Genomic DNA, 23,235 nt, shown 5'->3' with positions numbered 1-23,235 from the left:
ACAGGTCACGGACAGGCAGGAGGCTGCTGCCCTGCTGAGGGACAGGGTGGGTGGAAAGAAGCACCTGCATGGGCACAGGTGGGCAGCACTACCGCCCCTTCTGCTGCAAAGAATTCCCTGAGAGAGCCCTTTTCTCCTGAGGAGGGGCTCACTCCTTTGTGGAGGGGTCTGTTTGCTGCTGATTTTGGATAACTATGTGGAATCCTAACGGGACCAGAGAGTTCACAATGTAGGTCCAATCTCTGTATCTTTACCTACAGTTCCATGCTTCCCACACTCCTACAGCAGTCTGATACCTGTGTGGGTCCTATGCCTATGAGGAGGCACTAGAGCCTCAGGGTCTTGATATCTATGGCTGGGCTACTAGTCATGTTAATCCCTTCTGCCCCCACCTCCTTGTGTGAGTCAGCTGTTAACCTTATGATGTCTCCCTTTAAATTTTCTATTCTTGCCTCCATCATTAGGAGCCAGAATTAGTTCCATGTTGGGGTGGGTGACAATTTAGCAGAACCTTGGGAAAAAAGGAAGAGTTGGAAGTCAGATGATCTTCTTTTTTAATCCAAAAAAAGGATTAATACGTGATATATGTTATCTTTCTGTTTTGTTCCATCTTATTATAACTTCAGTATTCTTCTCCCTCATATCAATCAACATCTCATTTGAAAGTACATTTGCTGTTTCTCTCCATTTTTTATGATATAGGTCAGATTATCTCATTGCCCCTGCTGCACGTTCCAACCACTTCCCTTCACCTGCATCCTTTTCACTCTTTTGAATGAGTTAACGTCATTCACTTCATCTTTCCGGGTTACTTCCTAGTTACTAACCTGTTGGAATTTAGCCAAGATAAGTAAATATTTATTTTGCCTGCTGGAAGTAATCCTAATCTAAATAATGTGAAATGGGCTATTTCATTGTAGCATGGAATTTTAATAGAATTTAACCACATAAATAAACATCCATGTTTCACAACGTAGAAAAACAATACAAATGATTAGTTAAAGCTAAGGATTACAACTTGAAAATTCTGGTCCACACTGAGCTTTAAAACACATGGCTGCAGTTCCCAGCAGATCTTCTCCATGTCCATAATTATCCCCATGAAAGTACTTATCAGTGACTATTTTCACATAGATTTTTATTCATTCAGTACTTTCAAAAGAGGAAAATTCAAAGGCAGTAGGAATTGACATTTCAAGCTTTTCCAACACATGTCCACCCTGGACATGTGTTAGAAACCCGGGCAAGTGTCTAATAAAAGACCAAATCACTCAGAAACCTTGGGGTAGGGCCCATTCATCAGATGTTTTAGGCTCCCCAGGGGAATCTAACACACAACTAGAATTAAGAGTTGCTGAGTCCATGGTGAAGTGTGTGAAGAATGGCAGTAAGTAAAAAAGGTTGAAAAGTTAGTGGCCAGTCCTACATATAAGTTTGCAAATCTTTATCTTCAAAGGCGGGTAAGTGGCCTCTCCTTGGCCCAGCTCTGGATTTCTGCTTGTCCAAAGGTGAGGTAAAAAACCAGGCCAAGGATGTTGACAGCTGCAGACAGGAAAAAGACATTCCTCCATCCAGAAACAGAATCCTGGAGGCATTAAAAAATAAAAACCACAAATTATCAGTCTCACTTTCCTTCTCTACCACAAAGAATATAAAAAGACAATAAGCAATAGTCATTTAACATCTTAAGTTATTAAAGGTTTTATGAATCTCTTAGAAAGAAAGTGTCTCTAAGGTAGGCATGTACATGTACATATGGTTCTGGACTGCAGTGGATTTTTTTAAAACACAAATAAATTAACTTACACTAATGCACTGCTGGAAATTTTAATCTCAATATTCATTGACAATAAGGTATTGCTCACTTAAAATGACACCTCAAAAGACAACTTTAAGAGTGCAGTCTTGTGCTCTCTCTGTCTTACTTTATTTTGTTGGGACTTGAAATCAATCACAACAGCCCCTCAGGAGACACCCCAACAGGATGTCACTTACATTCAATCTGCTTCTAGGGTCCTCCACACCAAGCCTCCTGCATCCTGTTCAGTTCTGACTATGAGCCCAACAGATTCCCAGCAATGTGGTCAAAAATTAACCCAGAAACTAGATCACACCAAGATGTAGTAAAAATAAACCAACATTTTTTTTTTATAAACAGACTGTTGTCACCCCTCCATCCCAGAGTGAGCTTGCCTTTTCTTCTTTCCAACCAACCCTGGCCAGAGCCATGAACCAGTCTGTGACACGGGGCTCACAGCCGCTCTCTGCTTACCCATAATTCTTTCTCTCTTTAAAAAGACTTTGGGGTACCTTGGGATATTTCTACTTGGTGATTTTTTTTTCCTTTGGTGACTTGGAATTCATTTGAAAAGACTTAGTAAACCTCCCTTCTGTTCCTCTCACCATTCCTCCACATGCTTTCATTCACCCCAGCCACTCCATTTTATGCCTTCTTTAACCCTAGAAAATTCTCCATGCTGTTGTCATGAACTACTCATGTTCATCAATCTATAACATCTGTTCAATTTTAGAACACAGCTTGGGTTTTTCTTACTCTGGGAAATGACCCGCCAGAGTCTGATTTAGAGTCCCTTTGAGTGTTGTGTTGACGTCCATGCCTGTTTCCCCAGCAAACCATGCAGTCCTCAGAATCAGAGGCTCCTCCTGTGTGCATCCCCAGTGCCTAAAAGAATACCTGCTGCTCACAGATGTTCAATAAATTGGCCCAACCTGACTGATAAGGAATCCAGTGGCAGTGGAAGAGATTATTCCTGCGAGGAGCCCAAATCCCCTTGAGAGTCCCATGAGGAAACTTGCATATCTGTGGGGAAATGATTATAGAGAGGAGTTTATGCAGAAAGCTGCCTATGATTTTTCAGCCAGTCAATGTTAATACGGTTCCACTCCAAAAGTTCATAAGGCAAACTTTTATTTGGCATAATGAAGTTGTGTATTCACCTACAGACATCTCTTTGCCAACTCTGCAATCGTCAATCTGCTGAGTCAACAACCAAGGGACAATTTTGTCCCAGGAGCCCAGATTCCCACCCCTGCCTGTAAATACGGCGGGTTCTTTGTTCAGTAGACAGGACAACAGCTGCTGAACAAACTACCTGGGTACAAATCCCAATTCCGCCTTTGTGTGACTTAAGCATGTCATTAATGTTCTTGTATTTCAGTCTTCTCATCTACTGAGGATAACAGTAGGACCTATCTCAAGTAGCTGTGAAGACTGATGTGCTGATGTGTGAGAAGTTCTTCAAATAAGTCTGGCCTGTGGCAAGCACATTCATATGTGCTAGTTAATATGTACCATGAACCTTCTCCAAAACACATGTGTGTGGGGCCTGACCCAGAACACATATTCCAGTCTCCTCTGTGGAGGCTTGGGCTGATTTTCATCTAAATGGTTACTAGCCAAGTTTGGGAACTATCGTTCCAAAAATGCCTCAGGTCACAGCCAAATACTGACATTTCTAGAGATTCGTCATTATCCCTCCATCATTTACTGCATGTCAACAACAGAAAGGAGTTGCAAGAAAACTGGAGCCTGGAACCTCTGGAACAGGTTGGAAAAGGGGAGTAAATAGGTGAAGATGTTACCTGGGGGCTACATCTAAGGTGTTGATGATGAACCCTGAGTCACACAGGTTGCTGGTCCCAGGAATAAGTATCAGCAAAATAATGGTTGTCACGTAACTGGAAGCCACAAAGGGCAGTGCCACAGCACAAAGTGAGGGGAGCAGGAGCCCTGGGCAAGGAAGATACACCATGACATCAACCTCAGCGCACACGTGGAGCAGGGCCTGGTTAACCCGAACACCTGTCCTTACCTAGGGACGAGAAGAGCTTTCGTACAGTGATCAGTCTGAGGAGATTCCTGGACAGAAGAAAATCTGCCAGCTGACCTCCTAGAATCGTACAAGTTGAGGCAGTGATAAAAGGCAGGGAGGACAGAAACCCGCTCTGAAGGAAGGAAATTGGGACAGTGAGTACAGAAGCCATAGAGAGTGCCAGCAATTACCGGCCATGTCATCCACCCTCCTAACACTCTATGTTGTTGTCGGGAGTTAGCACGCCTTTCCATGAGAGCACGCTAGCTTAGGAAAGAAGACTGGTGCATTTTATCACTAGTGTGATAAATTTTTAAGGGCAATTGCAGACTCACCTATGTGGCTAGGGACGGACATGGTACTACACCAGGCCCTGTATAGTCCAGTCCTCTCCCTTCTCTGTGTCCCTCAACCCCATGCCTGTGCAGTGGGAATCACTGCACTCCCTCCATTGAGGTCACAGTGAAGGTTAAGTGAAGGTTTATCTGTAAAACCGCTGTAGTGGGCAACATAGATTTATTCTCTTTATTGTCATGATCATGTTCACAGGAATTCGGAAGCATACTCACATCTCTGATGTTAACATGGAGCACAGAACTGATGTACGTCGGTAGGTATGTTATAATTATGGTGCATAACCAGAAATGGCTGAAAAACCCTGCGAAAATGGCCCAAAGTGGTAGGCATCTGACCATTGCTTTTATGGGGACAGATCTTCTGGGAGAACTGGACTGAAAGGAAACATCTAATTAACACAGCTTTTGAAAGGAACATCTAATTAACACTGGTACTGGAAAAGTTAGAGCGTGCCTTTCCCAGGAGGCCCACACCCTTCCCAGAAGCCTCTGCAAGGGGAGAGAGGGGGTACTGTACCTGCTGGGCCACTGAGGATACAATGTGCTCCTTTTCCCTGACACTTATACATGGGTGATGCACGGGGTCATCATAGATTACTGTGAACCACAGGAGACAGCAGACACAGCCAATGCTACCTGGGAAACCGGGACCCAGTTAGTTTTTAGGAAGATTTATAATGGGGGTTTCCTTTGAAGTGGCAAACCTACCCCCCCAAAAAAAATATTATTTTTTAAAGACATTTATGCATACAGAACTGGAATACAGGGCAGAGGTGTAGGGTTGGGGTGAGGATTCACCAAAAATAGAGCGGGGAGTAGAATAGGCAGATGGAGTGAAATACACTGCTGAGGGGAGCAGTGGAGGGACAGGAGAGGTCTGCTGTGCCATATGGGCCAGTGTCCTGGAGGGAGTGGAACTCGGGCCAAAGCAGCTGCTTTAACACAGTGAGCCATCAGGGAGAGCCAAAAACATATTTATTGACAGACATTTCACCATAAGAACCTAAATGTTGATATTTCATTCTAATTTCTCTGCAAATCTCCTTCTAACTTAAGTTCTGCAGTTACCACTTGTCCAATATAGAACAGCTCCAGAGAGAGCATGTGCATAAGTGGACCTATTATGGATTCATCCATCCATTCATTCATCTCTGTGAATGAATACATATACATATATACACACACACACACACACATACTCATATATATATATGAATCTATAAAACTGTAAAGGGACATTATAATGGTGCCAAAATGAAAAAAAAAAACCATAGAGTGAATTTCTTATCTCAGACATTTTACAGTGGAGCTGGAGAAAGGGAAGTAAATAATGACACACCAGCATAGTCCAGAGAAGACAGATACACACGCATCATAGAACATAGAAGGGATTAAGTCCCAGAAGTCCCTATGGAGAAGGACACATTCAAATTGGGCTTTGCAAGATTTACCTGGTAGAGAATAGGCTCAAGGATTCTTAGCAGAAATAGTCAATTTAAAGAAATAAGAAAACATATTAATAGTGTACAACATTAATTTGGACATCTTAAATATATACAGCAATTAGAACTGACATTTCAGATGCAGTGGTAGAGATTCTACAGAAGATCCCTGGGGTGGAAGGGTAAGGCTGCACCCTAATTCCAAGAAGTGAGTGTGGTGTATACAGTCACCTCATGAGCTAGATTAAGGAGGCTCTGAACCCTCATTCTACATGCTCACTCTCCATCATCTCCCATGGGACAGTATATTTTTCTCTCATATGGGAAGAATGTGGAGGATGGGTGATGGACATCAAAATAAATGCCTGGGAAATGGGGGTGTCAGGATTTAAGAGAAAGTGACTCACCAAAGATGTAGAAGATAAACGGCCAGCCCAAGGCCTGTGAGATTAGTCCCCCCACACAGAGGATGGTGAAGGATCCAAAGGCTGACCCTGAAAAGGAAGAGAAAAACACTTAGAAAAAAATGCACAGCTGGATACTAAGTAACCTCCCTGGACATTGTGCAACAGAGAGAAACCAACTTAGAGTCACTGGGCAGTATGTCTTTTTCCTCTTTCACATCTGTCCTCCAGTAAATTCATGCAAAATCATGAGCATTAATAATAAGAATGAAGTGCCACATGATGCTTCAATGGCTCCTTCACACCAATGTGACCAAATCCAACTTTGTTATAGGCACTCTGCAATCACAGTCCTGATACTTAGAGTTACATCCTGGCAGGAGGCAACATGAGGTGGGAGACAGAAAAGAAAATTGTACAAAAAACTAATAACTTACAGCCCTTGTCCTCAAGGGCCTTCCTGTCCAGTTGGAGAGAAAGGGTGAAAAAAATTCATTATTACAGTTATAATATAATAAGACCCTGAAATCTGACATATTTTCAGAGACTCACATAAGAATGCATTTAACATGGCATTACACAATCCATCCTCCATACCAGGAGAGGTGCACTTCATTCTGTTCTATCCTGTCTTGTCCTACCCTATCCTATCCCATCCAGTTGTTTTATCCTATTCATATTCATTTGTAAAATACTGATTTTGACCCACTAAATTGACATTATGAGCCCCTCATTATGTTCCAATCTGTAACTTGGGGAAAGAGTATGAAAAATGAATATCACAATGAGACTACAATGTGCTAGAAAGTATACATGAGGGTAAAATTTTAAATTAAAAGATTTACGAATGGTTTACATGAGCCAAGCAATAGGATGGATGGAATTTTGGCAGGAGAAGCTGGGTTCAGGGTACCTTCCAGGAAACAGAGCTGGAGGAAGTAAAGTCGGGACTTTCTGCCAGAGGGAGGCTGAGCATAAAAGCAGGTTGGTCCACACAGCAGAAATCTGTCCCAGTAAGGCCTGGCTTTCTCTGTATTCATGAAGGAGCATTGCAGATGCCCAAACAGATGAGCAAAAAGGCTTTATCTGGGCGTTACAGAGATAACTTGGCTTTGCTGGAAGAAAAGTTTGGAGGAAACAAAGTTGGAGGAGAGGGAAGACCAGCTGAGGGCATCTGCAGAAAGGGTGGTGATGACAATTGCAGTGGATGGAGCCAGACCAGGAAGGGTAGCTCTGGAGGAAAATATCTGCAAGACACACCATGCACTGAATCTGGAAGTGTAGACCTGATGGACCCCCCCCCCCCCGTTCTTTTCTTCAAGGATTCACTCCAAGGCTGGGGTGCGCAGCAATAAGTTATTGAGTCTTCAGAGTGATCACAGTTGTGGAGAGACTGTCCAGCACGGTGCTGAGAGAGTGTCCTCTGAGGCTCAGTTTTACTTCTACCGCCTGCCAACTGTTTGCATGTGAGTAATTTACTTCACTACTACACGCATTTCCCTTTATAAATACATCCTCTTTTGTAAAATGAGAGTTTAAAATAGGGCTTATATCAGAGGGTCATGAGCATGAGCTCAGGTCACAGAACCAAGAGCACAGAATAATTAGTTCTTTCAAGTCAGCTTTCCAGCCTGGTTTCTCTCTCACTACTCCGAATTCTGATAGTTTTCATGTTACCTCTATATTTTTGCTGAAATGGTTACTATTTTACTTGATTTTTCCACATGTGCAAATTCACAAAGTGTTAAACCTTTCCTCCAATGTTTTTCTGGCTACTCAAGTTCAAGTTTTCAGCTTCAGAATCCAGTGGCTTCATAGCATAGCTGTATCTTACTGATCTGTTATCCATTGGACTTTTGGGGACCACTTATCTCCCTCTTCCACAAACCATCCCATGCAAAGAAGGAAAGATAAGGTAGGATGAAGCAGATTAGAGATTACAGATTACTATTATGATGCCCTTCACTGTGCCCTATCTGGAATCTGAAATTCAAAAACTATGGAAGATAAATACGGTAACAAATCTACAATGTGTGCATTGTATGCATGAGGGGAAAATGAAAATTGATGATACAACTTTTAAATAAGTCAAGCAGTAGGATGAATGGGGTGAAGCAGATGACAAAGCTATAATCCATATATATATGAGTTATTATTATATATGGATATATAATATATTATGTGGGCTATATATACATAGATTACATGTGACATGTATGTTAAAGCACACATGATTGATATATGTGTGAATTATTCCATATTAAAGTTGCACATTCCACATTTCAATACCCATGGTTGTGTATATATTTGTATACATATGCCTATATACCTCCTTACCTGATCCTGCAATGCTTGTGAGCTTGCTTCGTTCAAGTGGGGGAGCCCATTTTGCCCAGATTGTGAACTGACCTGTCCATGCCATTCCCTGAAATGATAAACATTAAGACGGATGATCTCTAATAGAATCAGAAGTCTATAATCAACCCAGAAAAACAAAGCACAGGAGGGCCCTCCCTGGTGGTGCAAGGGGTTAAATCTCAGCTCTATGAAGCTATCCACAGCCACTAAGCTATAACACAATTTCGATCCCCTTCCGGGAAGCTGACCCACATAGCACAGCAGACCTCTCCTGTCTCATCAGCTGCTCCCCTCAGCAGTGTATTTCAAAATCCACCTCTTCCACTCCCCACTCTGTCTCTGGTGAATCTTCTCACCCCCTGCCCCTCTGGCCTGCACCCCAGTTTTTGTATGCATAAATAAAATTTAAAGTAAAAAAAAAAAGAAAGAAAGGATGCTTGTGGATACCTGAGCCATGCCCTGGACTGTCCTAATCACAATCACCAGGATCACTCCAAAGTCAGCAGCCAAGGGTGTGAGGAGGGTGAGAATGGAGGAGATCAGCAAACCAGCACCCAGCATCTGTTTTGCTCCAAATATTCCTGCTAAGTATCCACTCGGGATCAGAGTCAGTATTATCCCATAACTGATGGAGCTAAAGATGATGCCCTGAGTCTCTGGGCTCCATTCATAAACAGAGGCCTGGGGAAAAAAGTGAAATCCTTTGCTCAGAAGTTCCTCTACAAAAGTCAACTTTATAGCCAGAGGTTGGTGGGAGCCAACTATTAAATAGTCACTTTGGTTTTTCTCTGGTTTTCATCTAATGTAAATATTACCCCTTCCCAAACAACCAATTGTAGTTTAACTTGGCTTCATTTAGAGGAAGAAGTAGAGAGGAAATGAAGAAACAACAACAAAATAATTATATAGATATATCTGTAAATTTGCAGGAGATATTGAGATGAGGTGAAAATAAAAGGAAAGATAGCGCGATATCTTTATTATAATTATAAAAGGTAGTCATACCATACAGATAATCAGAGACACTAAGAAATATCTGTGAAAGAGAATCTTTAAGCCATTTTGCTTATGGCAAAGTTGGGGTGACATGTTGACTCTCATTTCAAAGAATAAGACTTTACTGAACTTTTACCAAGCTCAAGCCCTAAAATCAATTTTGGGAATATAACATAAACACACAGCAAAGATTTTATTGACCTCATTGACTAATGAAGAAATTGGTACCTGTGACAACCTTTTCAGAAGAGAATTCAAAGAACAACCCATATTAGCAGGAAGGAATGCAGAAACAGATTTTCAATAGATAGTAAAATTGGTCTATTCGACCAGGACAAGTAGAAACTCAACTAATTTTCAACAGGGCAACATTCGCTTTCAGAGGTATGAGGAAGTATCATTTGCATTACTATTTGTTATAGCGAACTTAGAGAGTTATAAAATGGTTCAGAGACAAAATTGCAGAGATTTACACAGAATTCAACAGAGAATGAGTTTGGAAAATGCCTAGTTTTTCACTAATGATTCCCAGTAATTAGCTAGTTCTATTTTGAAGTCTTTATAGACTTTTCTTGCAGACCGCCACCTTGTGATCAGAATAATCTCAAATGAAATATCAATTTTATACAGAGATAAATAAGAATTCAAAGAAAAACAATTCCCTTTTTAGCCTGTCACTGAAAATGTATGCTTCTGTATTCCACAGACTCAGGAGCCTAGGTTTTGTCTCAAGATGGGTTTTCTCTCTCATCTGTGAGTCCTGTTCTCCATCACACTTACCCCATTATTGAATTTCTTGATGGGTCTGCTGGGGTTGTTGAAAGTGTCTACAAAAGGCTCTTCTGTGGAGGAGGCATTGGGTAGACCATGCTGCTCAGTGCTGTTCACCATGGCAATAATGGCAATGCTCAGACTCACTCTCTGGGTTATCATAGTGAAATTGGAGAAGTGCATGATGAGCGCCAGGCCATAGCGTAATGAACAGAAATTTGGACCTGCAAAACAACAAAGAAATCTGTAAATATGTGACCGCCATCTTTCATTCCTCCCAAAGGGAATCTGAAAAACCTTGGAAGCCCACTGCATTTTGTTCTTTAAAAGATTGTTTTTTCCCCTTTCATTCTCTCCTTCCTTCCCTTCCGCCCTTCTTCCTTCCCTTTTCTTCTTTTGTTCATTTTATTTTTTATCTTTTAAATTGTTTTTTTTTTAAATGAGGTAATATTGGTCAACAGTGCTGCATATGATTTAGGTGGTATAGGATCATATCTGTTCAGATGTATGTACCACACCACACCCACAAAAAACCAACCATGATCCTCTACCATAGTCCACTGGGTTTCCTTCCTCCTCCCTCCCCATTCCCTCATCCTTCCCTTCCAGGAACATCAATTCTGCAGTTAGATCTAGGATTAGTCTGGTTTGGTTTTGTCTGTTTCTTTTAAAAAAAAAAAAGATTTATTTGTTTATTCATATGGAACTGTGGTACAGGCCAGAGATGTGGAGGGTGAGAGGATTCACCAGAAACAGAGAGGGGAGCAGAACAGGCAGAGCAACAGGTTGAGGGGAGCAGCGGGTGGGCCAGGAGAGGTCTGCCTCGCCATGTGGATCTCCTCTGGGGCAGGTGGGATTCAAACTCATGCAGTAGTGGCTTTAGCTTCTTAGTGCTGTGCTTTAACCCACTGAACCACCAGGGAGGGCCAGTTTTGTCTGTTTCTTTATTTTGTTTCTCTATACCCACATGAGTGAAATTATGTGGTATTTGTCTTTTTCTTGACTTATTTTTGTCTTTTTCATCAAAGAATCTATGACTGCAAATCATATTCTTCAGTTAACTTCAAGACAATAAGTATGGGATCTTCCAATAAAGGAAAAAATGGTCTTCTTTCAGAGAGGTGGGAAGTCAAAGACAAAAACAGGAAATCCTAAATGAAGTCATAAGTGTCATATTGCTCCAAAATAAAGTGAATAGGGAAGATGGTGGCAAAGTCACTCACAAAACCAAACTCTCAGCTGAAAGTCCCTGGTTCCATCTGTCATACATGTTCATTTACCATGAAGCTTGAAAGAGAGCTGCCTTTGAATTTAATTAGTGGAACATCCAAGGACTCTTAAAGTATATGAAAGTGTGCTGTATGTACATTAAAATCCCACTAACTCTTTAGGGAAATGTCCATACATATCTTTGCTGAATGTCACTAGCCCTGGACTTCATATTTGTACAGCTTTTTAAAAATACATGGAGATGTTTATTGCTGCTTTATTTATAATGGGAAAGACATGGAATCAACCCAGATGGCCAAAAGTAGATGTCTGGATTAAAAAGATGCAGTACACGGGCTCTCCCTGGTGGCACAATGGCACAACGGGTTAAAGGCACTACATTATGAAGCTCTTGGAAGCCACTGCAATATAAGTTTGATCCCCTACCAAGGAGCTGACCCACTGGTGTGGCAGACCTCTCCTGACCCACCCACTGCTCCCCTCAGCAGTGTATTTCAGTAGATCTGCCTGTTCTGCTCCGCACTATGTCTCTGGTGAATCCTCTCACCCACCAACCCTCTGGCCTGTACCCCAGTTCTGTAAGCATAAATAAATAAATCTTAAAAAAAAAAAAAGATGCAGTACATATACACAGTGGAATATTACTCAGCAATCAAAAAATGATAAGCTCATGCCTTTTGCAGCAACACGGATGGAGCTGGAAGGGATCATTCTTAGTGAAATAAGTCAGAAAGAAAAAAGAAAAATACTGAATGGTTTCACTCATAGCAGGAGCATAAAGGATCATGGGGGGGAATAATAATGATGAACAACTATATACCAGAGACATTTTACAGTGATGGAGTGGGGAATGGGATGAAAAATGGGGACAGGGGGAAGTGTACAGGATTATGGTGATGGCACACAGGTGAACTGATGGCAAGTCCACAGGGATTACACCTGAGATGGAAAACGCCACAAAATGATGTAAAAATAAACTATTATAATAAAAAAACACATGGAGAATAATTTTTACTGAGTTTGTAGATAATGTGCTACTGAAGGAGTATCTAGTATCTCACAAGGCAACATATTTCAGAAAACAGAACGTTGAACCAGTACTGAAGAGTTCCATGTGAATAAGGGATTAAATTTTTTCTGCGTATTTGGAGAACGAGGACTAAAGAGAAACAGAACCTGGGAAGAAATAGATTAAAATATCTTTAAAGAAATTGTTTTCAAACCAAATAGACTCAGGAGTAGTATTAGTGACCTCAAAGGACAGGGCCCCTGAAGGAAAATACTCAAGTAGCTGGTTGAGAGGCTGGAGCTGGGCAGATATTACACTGAAGGAGTCCCTCCAACGGAGCAGCTTGGGAGCAAGGGGTGGAGAGAACCCTGAAATGAGTTTCTACTCTTCCATCAGGAGACCAGTTAAAAGAGTTGGCTTTACCTTTCCTGGCGGAAGGCTTCTTGTCCATTTGGCTTTTCTGGGGAATGGTATCGCACCTTGTGGTGGAGTTTCCCTCTGCCCTGAATCTCTTTTACCACGACAGGCTTTTATCTGTGGGGAGAAAGCACAATTCCAAAACATAACACACAAAGAATTTTCTCGTGTTGATGTTGCCTCCTTTCAAGATCAATAAAAGGGTTGACCCAACACAGCTAGGTGATTCACTTTTCACAGTACACTTCTTTATAGCTATGCTTGCAGGGGGCTAGATTTTGATAAGAAATCTGGCTTTAAGTCCCAGCTCCATTACTCAGATCTCATCATTTAAATTCTTTAACTATCCATTTCCTTGTCCATTCACCAGATAATGCTCCTTTCTGGGCGGTGTTGTAAGAATCAAATGAGAAAATTGAAAGTGTTTTATTAAACCATAGAGGAGAATGAAAAGGTAAGCAATATTATAGTTATATCTTATTAGAAGGCACAACAATGAAATTAACCTCAAGAACTGAGAACAGCCTCAGGGAAGCCCTTGCTTTTATTGTGATGGTGTTTCTGTGCCTCTGTAATTCAGAGCAATGGCCCATGAGGTCTTCTTTTGAACACACAGGACAACATTGCATAACTTGTATGCATTTTACATATAAAACATTTAAAGGAGTAACATGCTTATTCTTGTTGCTACATACAATTTGGACACTTTATTGGATTGAAAAGTTTGGTTTGCAAAGTTATATTGAATGGAGACTTTCCATAACAATTACAAATCAATCTTTCTGTTTTGACAGGTAAGGAGAATTCAGCAGGGAATGTTTAATTTGCTATTTCCACCTGTATACAAACTCCTTTTGGGAATACATACATCTCTTTCTTTTGGAAATAATCCTCGCCTTAAAAATATTGTCAATATTGTGACCATTCCTCAACTAAAGGGCTCACGACTTTGCAAACTTCTGTGCTATGATTGTATTTGTCGTTCAAAGCTTTATACTCTTTCTGAACCTGAGTTTAACCAGACTTACTACACCTGATTTATCCTCACCAGTAAGGATGTTCATGATCTATGACCTTAGCTTCGAGGATCATAGGGAAAATACACATGAAGAATTGAGTATAAAATACTGTTTGCATATTAGTTATTATAGCAAAATACTGGAGTCAAGTTAGCCTAACAATAAGGATTTGGTGAGTCAGTTTTGCTAGATTCTTTTGAAAGACTCAATTTACCTAATGTTTTCAAAGATGCTGAATGACATTATGGAAATATTTCTACCCTAGATACAGCAGGGGCCCGACCTGCATTGCTATGTGACATCAGTGGGAGGAGAAACAATCATATAAATGCCAGCCATGGCTTATTGCAGTTACAAAACACGATGATCACCCAATCATTGTTCTTTATGATTTTCTCTGTGTCCCAAATGATTCTTTTTTTTTTTATTTTTTTAAAGATTTATTTATTTATTCATATAGAACTGGGGTACAGGCCAGAGATGTGGAGGGTGAGAGGATTCACCAGAGACAGAGTGGGGAGCAGAACAGAGGAAGCACACTGCTGAGGGGAGCAGCGGGCGGGTCAGGAGATGTCTGCCACGCCATGTGGTCACCTCCGGGGCAGGCGGGAATCGAACTCATGAGGAAGTGGCTTTTAGATTCTCAGTGCGGTGCTTTAACCCGCTGTGCCACCAGGGAGGGCCCCAAATGATTCTTTTTACAACTAGTACATGCACATTTTATTTTCAGAGGGAGCTACGTATTTTTTAAAGAACCATAATTAGGTTTCATTAGCATCATTAAGATAGCTTTCTGATCCAAAGATGTCTAAAAATCTAAGAATAAGCTATCCTCAGCTGTGCTTTAAGTTTTTCTGGCTTTGTCCCTCTCTGGTGGCACAACTAGTTAAAGCACAGCACTATGAAGCTAGCCGCAGCCACTGTAGCACGAGTTCGATCCCAGGCCAGGGAGGTGACCCACAGGACACAGCAGACCTCTCCTGTTTTGCCCGCTGCTCCCCTCAGTGGGGTACTTTGTCAAATCTGCCTGTTCTGTTCCCCACTGTGTCTCTGGTGAATCCTCTCACTGCCCCTGCACCTCTGGCCTGTACCCCAGTTCTGTATGCACAAATAAATAAACCTTTTAAAACATTCCTGTTTTGTTTACAATGGGCCCATGTAGATGCCCACTTGATAACATGGGATGGTCAACACCAAGAACATGTTGACTTTTTGTTCTGCCTTGGAAGGTTTTCAAGTCTTGCTAATGTCTGGGTGATAATCAAAAGTTCAGTCCCCTCTATCATCAAACCCTACCTGAAACAAACTGGATTGGACAGCTGATTTACCTGGAGTTTGGACCTTTATCTATTTGATTTCCCTTGTTATGTAAGATCTCAAGACATGGTCAAGGCAAGCTTTTACTGTAGATCATGTAAACACTAAATTCCAAGATGAAAAGTCTCAACTGGGATCTTCTGGCCCAGCTGTTCAGTACATTGATGAGAAAACGGGTGTGCATCAAGCTTGAAAATTTGCCCCACATTGAAAGGTTTACAAGCCAGCAGTCGGTCCTCTATTGCACTGATTCCTGTTTTTTCTCCATGTTAACACTATTAAGCTTTTAGGTTTATATTTTAAGCACAATTGAGAATCACAATGGGGTAGCTTTATTTTGAAATATTCTAGAGGGGATTTCAAATAACATAAAATTGGATTTTAATTACTTATTTCAGAAGGAAATCTGTTGATGAATATATTTTCAAACCAACTTTTGAATATTTCTTAAAATAAACTACTTTTTCTCACTAGTGGAACTATTCTGTCGTTTTACATCCCCACTTAATTATTACATTTCATATACCAATTTCAGAGACTTCTTGGCCACCTAAGTGTTGAATATGTCTCAGCACTATCACCCCTGAGTTAGATCCCTGGCGAAGGAGCTGACCCTCATGGCACAGCAGACCTCTCCTGTCCCAACTACTGAACCCCTCAGCAGTGGATTTCAGGGGATACACCTGTTCTGCTCCCCAAACGGTCTTCTGGTGAATGCTCTCACACCCTGCACCTCTGACTTACACCCCAGTTTTTCTACATTAAAAAAAAGTCAGGTACCAATTTCAATTATTACAGCTTATTTTAATGAATAATTTCCTTGTTTCTTTTGACAAGATGACTATAGAAAGCAAGAGGACATTCCAAGCCATTCTCAACTAGGGTCTTTCTGTGACACAGTAACAACAACTACTTTTCTAAGATAATCATGAAAGCTATGAAACTTGGAATCTGAACCCTTGACTGATATGTATCTAGCAACAGGGAAATGATGAGATTTGGCCCATTAGCACATGTTGTAGGATCTTCCCATGAGATGAAACTTACAACACTCACTGAGCCCTAGTATCAAAGCTGGAAGTCAACACAGAAAAGTTGAATGGAAATTAAGTTAGAGAAAAGTCCTATATTGTATAAATAATGCAATGACAAAACAAGTCCTAAATTTTAGAAATAATTTCATGCACTTTATATAAATTATTAATATAGACAATATGATTTATGCACAAGCAAGAGAATTCTTCCTATTCTTAATATACAACGTTTTGTTATCATCACCTTTCTAGCTCTCTGTTACTTTCCCTAATATTCTGTCTTGCATCACCTCTGTTGGCTGAATGCCCTGGTTTACTCAGAGTAAATGTTACCTGTGGTTCAAAGAGCATGAACCTGAAGTTCAAAGAGACCAAGCTCCTCTCTGTCATTCACAATCTGAGGAAATCAGAGTAGGTTTCATAAGCTTCTGAGCTGAAATTGTTTCATAGGAAAATGGAGATAACATTCCTTCCTGCACTGTTGCCAGTGAAAATCAAGGTATGAGACCTGCCTTCTAAAGATTAAATGCTATGCATTGTAAAACTTCACTGTTGCAACAACAGCTGTAATAATCAGTCATAAGATTGGTACTTGGGATTTCTGAGACTAGTGATACAGGGTTGCCACCTATATTTCTAAAAATTGCCTTGGACTGATTGTTAAAACAATTACAAAGTTTCCCCTTGAAAAGTGAGTTCTCTGGATGAGAATCCACCAGATGGACAAGGAACGGATGTGTCTTGCTTGCTACAAAATCAGAGAACATGGGAAGAAGCTGTTTGTTCCATGTTCATAAAACCAAGCCACTTCTGTTAGCTGCCCACCTTTCAGAAAGATTAGTCATTCTAAAATAAAAAGTGGTTATTCTGGGGGATCATCTTTGTCACACTGTCAATTCATAAGAATATTATCATAAAAAAAAGGCATAGTGAACACCAGTAACGGAAACTCCAGAACATAGCATTATGCCCAAATGCGTGCCCAAAAGTCTATCAGGGCATGACATCATGGAACTCGCAGGCTGAATTGTCAAGTGCCTAGGACTCTTCTCTCAAAGCCACAGCCTTGATTTATGTCTTCCAGATCAATCTGAGCCTAATTGTGCTTTGAAATCAGGACTTCCTCCAGGAAGGCTAGGAGAGAGCACTTGTCCTGACTCTTTTCCCTTCAGGCTGCTGACATTAGCTCTGGTAGGTGATAACCATGACTCTGTGGGCAGCTTTCCTCAGTTGTATAATAAGGCCAATGAACCAGATGACCTCTGCCAGCTTCCAAGTCTTCCTGCCTGCAGTTTCATGCATGACATTTGTACACCTCTCTTTTCTTGAGAGACAATTTTAAACCTACAGAGAAACCTGAAAAGACTCATTAGCCATCGTCCCTAAACACAAATCTTAGTAGATCTGACCCAGTTTTTATTCCCCAGTGAAAGCCTGTCAAACTCATCAAGAGTCACAGTTACAACTCACAGAATCCTCTGAGAAGTGACCGCCATCCACAGTGCCCACTGGCCACCCCTTTTCAGGAAGCCCCTTTGAGAACTAGAAACCATTCCCAAATGGAGAAATTTAATGTCCATCCTCTGGCTTCCCCTTTCTTTGATGGATTTCCGATTCATTAGTAATTATCCCCTGACCCCAAGAGAAGAAAAGCACTTACCTTCACCATTAAACCAGTATTTTAAGGCCTAGACTAGAAGGCTACCTTGAACAAAGAGGGAGTTTCTGTCCCTTCTTCTCTTTCAGACAATTCTGCAGTTTCCCAAGGATAAATAATGAGCCACGTGGCAGGCAGTCAGCACTGGATTTAACTGTATGGTCTTGGAGCAGAAAACCTGGGTTTGGCTTTGCTGCTTAATTTTTAACTTCATTTTCAAGTCCTCACTGATAGAGTATCTCAAAAGACGACACCGTGTTTTTCTGGGTGTGCTCCCTAAAAGGTCAAAAAGCCTTTGCTTCTGAAAGAAAACTCTGTATGATGTGATAGACAGCAGGGCTCCTGGGGTTGCAGAGAGGAGGTCAACCCCACTTTCACTTGTGATGTTTTCTATGACCTTGGACAAGTCCCTTAACCTCCTGCAGTCGGCTTCCAGGTTATGAAAGCAAGTGTTATATTGCTCAACTCACGTGGTTATTGAGCAACCTTTCTGAAATGCTTATGCTACCCGGCAGTCGGGTTCTAGCAAAGGAGATGTTCCCATAAGGGGCTCTGCTATATCAGCTTCACTTTCCTTAAACATCCGGTGCCCACCGCATAATAAATGCGAACGTACTATTCTGTTATCTCCCACAAATCTAACCTGTATCCTTTCTTCCAGCCTCTTACCTGTGACCTTCCTCATCCAGTCTCCGCTTGACTCCTGCCACTGGGACTCAACTTCTATTCATGCTTCTAACATTGTTGGACCATGTTTGCTACTGGACATCCCCAGTTTGACTCTTCAGTCTCATATTAAAGAAATATAGTGAGCAGGGGGCTGCCGCCTCTAGTTTTCTGAGCTTCAACTGTATTAATAGAGTTTTCCTGTCCCAGAGAGTCACCAGAACAAGCAACTTCGCTCAACAACTTGGTCCTGTATTTGTTTTCTAATATTATTGTCCCAAGTAAACACAAACTTAGTGGCTTAAAGTAACATATTTATCCTTACAGCAATGGAGGTCAGAGGTCCAAAATGGGTTCATGGAGCAAAAATCAAGGTATAGACAGGCTGCCCTCTCTCTGGAGTTTTCTTCACCATTTCCAGCTTCTGGAGGTCACCTGGAGGCAAGAGCATTCATTGGCTCCTGACCCTGTCCTTCATCTTTAAAGGTAAAGCACAATGTTGTCAACCCTTTCTTCCTCCTACCACCAGCCTCCCTCTTCTAGGACCCTTGCAATTGCAGCTGAACTTGGAACATCATACCTTTGAACTGCAGAAATCCACACATTTATATATATAATATATATATATATATACATATATATATATATAGAGAGAGAGATTTATATATTATATTTATATTATATATATATTATATTTCTTTAAAGTAGAGGTACAATTACAATAGAAATAATGCAATGGCTAGGAATAAATTGGACACATAAAAGGTATCCACAGGTCCAAGCAAGTCACTTCACCTAGTCTGAGGTTCAGGAAGCAAATCTACTACATGTATCGGAAACACAAGCACAGTAGAAAACAAAAATTACCTTTGCACTTCCAGTTGCCAGAGCCACAGGGAAGCCAACTTCTCCCCAGGGCTGACTAGCCACGGATGGCTACGTAGGTCCTTCCACAGTGGCACCAAATCTGTTACTGGGCAGATGAGGGGCATCCTGGGACATCCCCAAACTGCTTGCTCTAAATGCCAACTGCCGCATCACACTCATATACGTAAGACAAACACACTCATATACGTAAGACCTTCAGTAGAGAATAACAGGATGAGTGTCCACTAAAGAGAAGAGAGAGAGAAAGACAAAGAATGTTGCTTCCACAGCAAGCACCAGGTCACTCATCCCCTCGTGGCAAATGCCCAGCAAACAGGGTTGGCCCGAACCGGGGTCACTAAGGCCTGAAAGACTGCCGCAGCCTAAGGCCCTTCTTGGCGGGCAGGGCGGGGAGGGGTCTGGAACCACAGGAAAGGGACAGGGGGTCAGGTGAGCGTGGGAGAAAAAAAGCAAAAGCAACATCCAGGTCCGGATGAAGGCTGCCAGTCAGCCTCCCGCGGGTCTCATGCCCACCTCTCTCTCACTCAGCGTCTCCGTCATGAGCCCCGAATCCCTGGCACAAGTCCAGGGCTGAGAAGCAAATGCGGCTTCTTCTTCACAGGTCTCTCTGCTCCTTGTGCCACCTCCAGGTCTTCTCTTTGTCCACTGTCCGAGCTATAGAGATCGCACTCTGACATACTGGAGGAATAGATTTAGATGCTTTCCCTCCCAAAATGTAATTAACTTTCTCCTTTAGGGATGAATGCATTTACCTGCAAGCAGAACACATTGTAGCTGACATAAACTGAACAGTCCACAGACCCATAGATCAGTGTTTCCATTTCTCCTATTTAAGAAAAATGATTATAACAGTTAAGGTGCTGTTGTTTAGAGTCGAGAGCAGCTTTGGGTTCAAAAGCACTTAAGTTTGAGATGACAGTGACAGTCATCTCTCTGGAGAGCAGTAATCTCAGTTTAGGAAGAATTTAAATATTGGTTAGATCATTTTAAGAAGTGATGAGCGAAGGAACAGAAAGGAGGTGTCACAAGACTGACTCACACAGGGAGCTGGGCCAAAGGGATTAGCACAGCCCTTGACACAGCCATAAAGATCAAGACACCAGTGCCTGGATGACAGGAGAAGATCCAAGCAGGAAGCTGATGCTGAGGGAGGTGTCTAGAGATCAGACCAAAAGGTGACAGATAAAGCTGTGGAGATGCAGCCCAGGGTGGGATCTCCTGTCCCTTCAGATTCTATTCAGAGTCAACAAACCCAGGCTCTCAAGTGAGCCCGCCCAAAAAGGAGCTGTCTATATCATCTATTTCAGTGCAGTCTCTGCACTGGGTCATGGCAACAGTCCTCTGCCCACATGAGACTACACAATTGCTCCTTCCCACCCACCCTCACCCTCTGCAGGACAGCAGCCTCCTGTCTGCCCGTGACCTGCAACTGCCGGCACCTCTCTGCACTGACCCCCCACAGCGGACCCCCCTCTCCTAAGGCCGCCTGTCTGCACCCAGGCAAGCCTCTCTGCAAACCTGCCCCTCCCAGGGCATCTCTCCCTGCCTGCTTGTACCAATGCAAGTGTCCAGTAGTCCTGTCCCTTTCCCTAATAAGCCTGCTCTTTAAGTATAATCAAGTCTCTGGCTAGTGGAGAAACTCACTGAGAACTCACCGCATGCCTCTGAAAATAAGAATGGCAAAGAATGAGTATACAGATTAAATAAGAAAAGATAACACATTTGAGAAGGTGCCTAGGATGTAATTGTTACTTAAGAAATCATTTGTAATGCTCACAGCCCCTGGAATAAAGCCGTCAGGCAATGTGGAGACGGAGATTCAAGATTTAATTCGGGCTTCCAAATACTGGCCAGGCCAGCCAGGACCATCACCCCCTAGCGAGTGAGGCCCCGGGCAGTTACAGAAACCAGTCTTTATACACTGCAGGCAAGGCACCAAAACTTAGTTGTTAGAGATGACATTTTTTTTAAAGATTTATTTATTTGTGCATACAGAGCTGGGGTTCAGGCCAGAGGCTCAGGGGTGGCGAGAGGCTTCATCAGAGACAGAGTGGGGAGCAGAACAGGCAGATCGACAAAGCACACTGCTGAGGGGAGCAGCGGGCAGGTCAGGAGAGGTCTGCCGCGCCATGTGGTCTCCTCCGGGGCAGGCGGGGATCGAACTCATGTGAAAGTGGCTTAAGCTTCTTAGTGCTGTGCTGTAACCCACTGCGCCACCAGGGAGGGCCACAGAAATGACATTCTTACAGTGGGCCCAGGATGTCTGTCAAGTCTTAACGAACCATATGACCTGCATCCTGGTCCTGTTGCAGACGATAATCAGTTTTACAAGTTTTTTTTACCTTTTACAGCAAAGTTATTTGGGGAATTTCCTATTGTAGCAAGCAGCCAGCAGAACACAGAAGCAAAATGGTGTTAGCTTGGTTAAATACAGGTCCAACAGAAATGAACCCAGCTGCTCTAACATATGAAACCTGGGGTTCCAGCTGTCCCTTCCTCTAAAATCTGCCCCCTCATGTCAGTGTCTTCTCCACTGGTGGTAACCGCGGATCCTTTAGGAACTGAGGCTCTTTGTGTGGTGATTCTGTCCTGTGTGTCCATGGAGTCCTCTGCATGCAGACAAGGGCTGGGAAGGAGGAAACAGGATGAGGAGAAGAGGGTTTATGAGCAGAATGTTCCTTCACCTGCATTCAGGTGGTGAGAACTCTACCACGCACCAGCCAGTGAATGTGATGTCACAGTGTGATCCAAAGAGAACATGTGTTGGAGAGCATCTGTTCATTCCGCTCCAGTTTCATTCCTTTACTCTCCCATTTTACCTCCTAAATTCAAGGGTGTTGTAATGTTTTCCACTTATTACCACAACTGAGCTAATGCTGCCTATTTTAGGGTGTAAAGTAGCTAAATATTTCTTACACTTAGATAATCCTTTTGTGTACTCGGATTCAGTGCAAAGTTTGCATGAAAACCCTTGAAAGAGTTGGCAAAGGTAAAGTGAAATGTGTACTTTCATTCATTCCCGAGAAAAGGCCAAATTTGTATCATCTTTGATTTAGACTATTGGTACCATTTAAACTGTGAATTTAGACTATTTATACTATTCATGTAATTATTCTATTTTGCGGGGAAAAAAACCTAAGGAAAAGCTTTAAAATGCAGATAAAATCTTTGTTTAAAAATGTTCAGCAGCACTTTTTTGTCCCATCAAATAACTGGGGAGAATCTCAACACAGGGAATGGTTTAAGAAATTACAGAAATGCGATGAAGCAAGTCAAAGACACAGGAAAGTTTGAGCGCCCATTAGGGAGGGAAAGTGAGCAACGGCAGAGCGCGCCGCCTGGTGGCGAGGACGGGCAATGCAGGAACAGCGGAGACTGAAGCCAGTAAGGACCCAGGGGCTGGGCAAAGAGCAGCACGAGGAATAAATCTGCACCCTCATCCTGTCATCACCCCCTGTGGGGTCGGGTTTGTTGAGGTGCCTGTGGCGGCTGTTAAATACCCAGAGCAACTTTTTAAATCCAAATAGACGTATGTTGCCATTTCGGTGGCTTCCTAGAAGTTTCATTGACACCATTTTTGGAGACGATTTGCATTATTTGCCCCCATTTCAGATTGAAATTTTGAATTTCCAAACTGTCAGGCTACAGCAGGCCTGCGGGGTGGGCGTGGCCACCAGGGCCCTTGGGGGTGTGTCCTGCCTCCCACCCAGACCTGCCCTGCACTGGCGCAGCCCTCTGAACAGCGCATGCGCGCAGCCCACCTGCCCTCTCTTGCTGCCGGCGGCTTCCCGGTGTCGCAGGGAAACTTAACCAGTCTGGACCCAGCTGGAGGCCGCCT

The 23,235-nt window shown here is 42.4% G+C and overlaps 1 protein-coding gene across 3 annotated transcripts; it reads right to left on the bottom strand.

The window, feature by feature from the left end:
• Positions 1-1,450: 1,450 nt before the first annotated feature.
• On the bottom strand, positions 1,451-12,850 carry LOC101636946 (sodium-dependent phosphate transport protein 3). Of its 3 annotated transcripts, none has more exons than XM_012732930.1 (11): positions 12,823-12,850; positions 10,164-10,384; positions 8,841-9,074; positions 8,373-8,460; positions 6,039-6,125; positions 4,707-4,825; positions 4,403-4,564; positions 3,834-3,966; positions 3,604-3,751; positions 2,731-2,821; positions 1,451-1,585 (listed from the first exon to the last, which is right to left on the bottom strand). In XM_012732930.1, exons 1-11 carry the CDS (start codon positions 12,848-12,850, stop codon positions 1,451-1,453), a joined length of 1,446 nt encoding a protein of 481 aa, XP_012588384.1. The 3 variants fall into 3 exon arrangements, with proteins under 3 accessions (XP_012588384.1, XP_004693381.1, XP_012588386.1); XM_004693324.1 differs by having other exon boundaries at positions 10,170-10,384; XM_012732932.1 differs by lacking the exons at positions 1,451-1,585; positions 3,604-3,751 and having other exon boundaries at positions 2,766-2,821; positions 10,170-10,384.
• Positions 12,851-23,235: the final 10,385 nt, after the last annotated feature.

This window comes from Condylura cristata, unplaced genomic scaffold (genome assembly GCF_000260355.1).
Source record: "Condylura cristata isolate star-nosed mole 26May11 unplaced genomic scaffold, ConCri1.0 scaffold00037, whole genome shotgun sequence".
In the NCBI taxonomy this organism is placed as follows: Eukaryota; Metazoa; Chordata; class Mammalia; order Eulipotyphla; family Talpidae; genus Condylura; species Condylura cristata.
This window is presented reverse-complemented; position numbering and strand designations above follow the sequence as displayed.

Coding starts and splice junctions, on each gene's coding strand:
- LOC101636946 (XM_012732930.1), bottom strand. CDS start 12,850: ATGGACAAGAAGCCTTCCGCCAGGAAAG. Junction 6,126..8,372: donor CACAAGCATTGCAGGATCAG/GTAAGGAGGTAT, acceptor CTTCCTTTTCAG/GGTCAGCCTTTGGATCCTTC. Junction 1,586..2,730: donor CTGGATTCCTTATCAGTCAG/GTTGGGCCAATT, acceptor TAATGCCTCCAG/GATTCTGTTTCTGGATGGAG.